The sequence below is a fragment of the Mizuhopecten yessoensis genome, unplaced genomic scaffold (genome assembly GCF_002113885.1).
Source record: "Mizuhopecten yessoensis strain PY_sf001 unplaced genomic scaffold, ASM211388v2 hete_36057292, whole genome shotgun sequence".
Lineage (NCBI taxonomy): Eukaryota > Metazoa > Mollusca > Bivalvia > Pectinida > Pectinidae > Mizuhopecten > Mizuhopecten yessoensis.
Genome location: NW_018483149.1, coordinates 1 through 2,155, shown reverse-complemented (window position 1 = coordinate 2,155; position 2,155 = coordinate 1). Strand labels below are relative to the sequence as shown.

General features: G+C 36.8%; 1 protein-coding gene across 1 annotated transcript; it reads left to right on the top strand.

Moving 5' to 3' along the window:
- Positions 1-66: 66 nt before the first annotated feature.
- LOC110444192 (A disintegrin and metalloproteinase with thrombospondin motifs 16-like) lies at positions 67-2,114 on the top strand (the record flags this gene model as incomplete). Its single annotated transcript, XM_021488596.1, has 4 exons — positions 67-226; positions 842-947; positions 1,361-1,498; positions 2,014-2,114. Coding segments are annotated over 4 exons (505 nt in total), but the record flags the coding sequence as incomplete, so codon positions are not given.
- Positions 2,115-2,155: the final 41 nt, after the last annotated feature.

The window sequence follows — 2,155 nt, the reverse complement described above, 5'->3', positions numbered from 1 at the left end:
GGGAGATCCTCCTTTATATTTTTGCTTGCGCAAGTGTTAATATTTGTGTGTTATTTTCATTATTAGCCCGGACTTACCATCAGTCACAATGCTGACAAAACACTCAATAGTTTCTGCCAATGGCAGGCTGTGATTGGTGGGAAGCGACATCGACAGCATGACCATGCCATACTCCTGACAGGACTGGACATCTGTGCTCTTCGAAACGCTCCCTGTAATACACTAGGTAAGAAATCAGGCCCAATCATTCTTTAAAATAAAAAAAACATATGCAAAATGTAATAATTGAAGCTGATCTGTGATATTTTTTATTTTTTTCTATAAAATTATTAGCAAGATACATAGATTTTAATTGCTGATGTCAAAAGAAAAAAAATAAGGGCAACAATCAAAAGTCCACAATGCATTTGGAATAACCAACTAAGATTTTTGAGGTCACAGTACATAGGTCATAGGTTAATGTTTTACATTTATCCAGGTCATACCATTCTGAACTATGGGTGAAGGTCCCAACTAGAGGTCAAACATCCAATGACCCTTTGTGTGTTTGGACATGACTTCTTATCTATTGTTCAGAACATTGTAGGTCATAGGTCAAAGGTCAATTTTATTTAACAATAATACAATGATAAAGACTTGTGTCAATGTTTCACACTAACTGTGTAATGCCTCTCCTTTTAGAAGCCTAGTTCTGAGTTCAAGGTCACAATAACAGGTCAAAGTTCAAATACGAATCTGTATAAGTTATATATATACACAGCTCTAAAATAAAATGTAAAAAAAATAAAGGCAACATTGTATAAGTATTAGGTTTGACAACTGCACGCTTCTTGAACTTCAGGATTTGCACCTGTGAAGGGGATGTGTAACAGGTTGAGGAGCTGTAGTGTTACGGAGGATTCCGGACTGGCAACAGCGTTCACCATCGCTCATGAAATCGGACACAAGTAAGTCCAGAGTTCCCTCCATTTAATATATATTACTGTAGTAAAACATTGCTATGACAAACTGCAGGTGGAATGTTTTCACTGTAGGAACCTACCATTATTTTGCATATATGTTATCCAATGTATATTAGTTTTAGGTTCTGTAAATTTTTCTTGATGCAAGGTAAAAATGGAGGCATCTGTGAATCCCCGTGAAATAATGAAAAATCAGAACTCCTTGGAACTTGTTTCTTTTTAACCAAAATGTGAGATATTAGTCAGAAAATAACTATTTCCATTTCACCTACTTAACTTCTTTTATGAGGTCATATTCACCCCCAATACATAAAGATGTCATTTCTTGAGGAAGAATAATAAGTTAAAACAGATGATGTTATTTTTGCACCTGTTTAATGCTAATCTCTTTGTTGTAGTTTTGGGATGCTACACGACGGTACGGACAATATGTGTCGGCCGCACACTGGAACGATTATGTCTCCCACACTCAGCTCCAAGAGTGGCATATTTAAATGGTCCCAATGCAGTCGTAACTACCTCCATAGGTTCTTCAAGTAAGTTCCTACAAAATACACTGAAAAAATATGCATGTTCAATTCTATGCCATATGAAACAGATGTTTCAAATGAAATAAATATACTCATTGTTCAAGCAGATGTTTTTAGCTCACCTGGTCCAAAGTCAAGGCTAAATGAGATGAGACTTGGGTTTGAATACATGGAACATATTCTCGAAGGAAGTTCTGTATTAATTTGTCTTTCAGTTCAGTAAACTTTGAACAATGGGGCCTAGATGTTGTTAGCACACTTATTTGGAGGAATGAGCCAAATAAATATTTCATAACCTTAAGTATGTTTCTCAGGTGACAATAAAGTCAGGTGTCCTTAAAGTCAGGTGACAGTATAGCCAGCTGACAGAGAAGTCAGGTGTCAGTAAAATGTAATGTTGGTAAAACCAGGTGTCTGTAAAGTCAGGTGTCAATAAAGTCAGGTGACAGAAAACTTAGGTGTTGCTGTATGTGATATCGTTTAAATGTTGATTTTACCTCGTGTTGAAACATACATTACAGTACAATCCAGTCAAGTTGTTTAGTCGACGAACCACAGGCGGTGGCTGAGTTAAAGTTCCCGGATAAACTACCAGGAGAAATCTTCAACGCAGATACCCAGTGTCAGTGGCAATTCGGAAAGCATGCAAGTCTCTGCATCTTT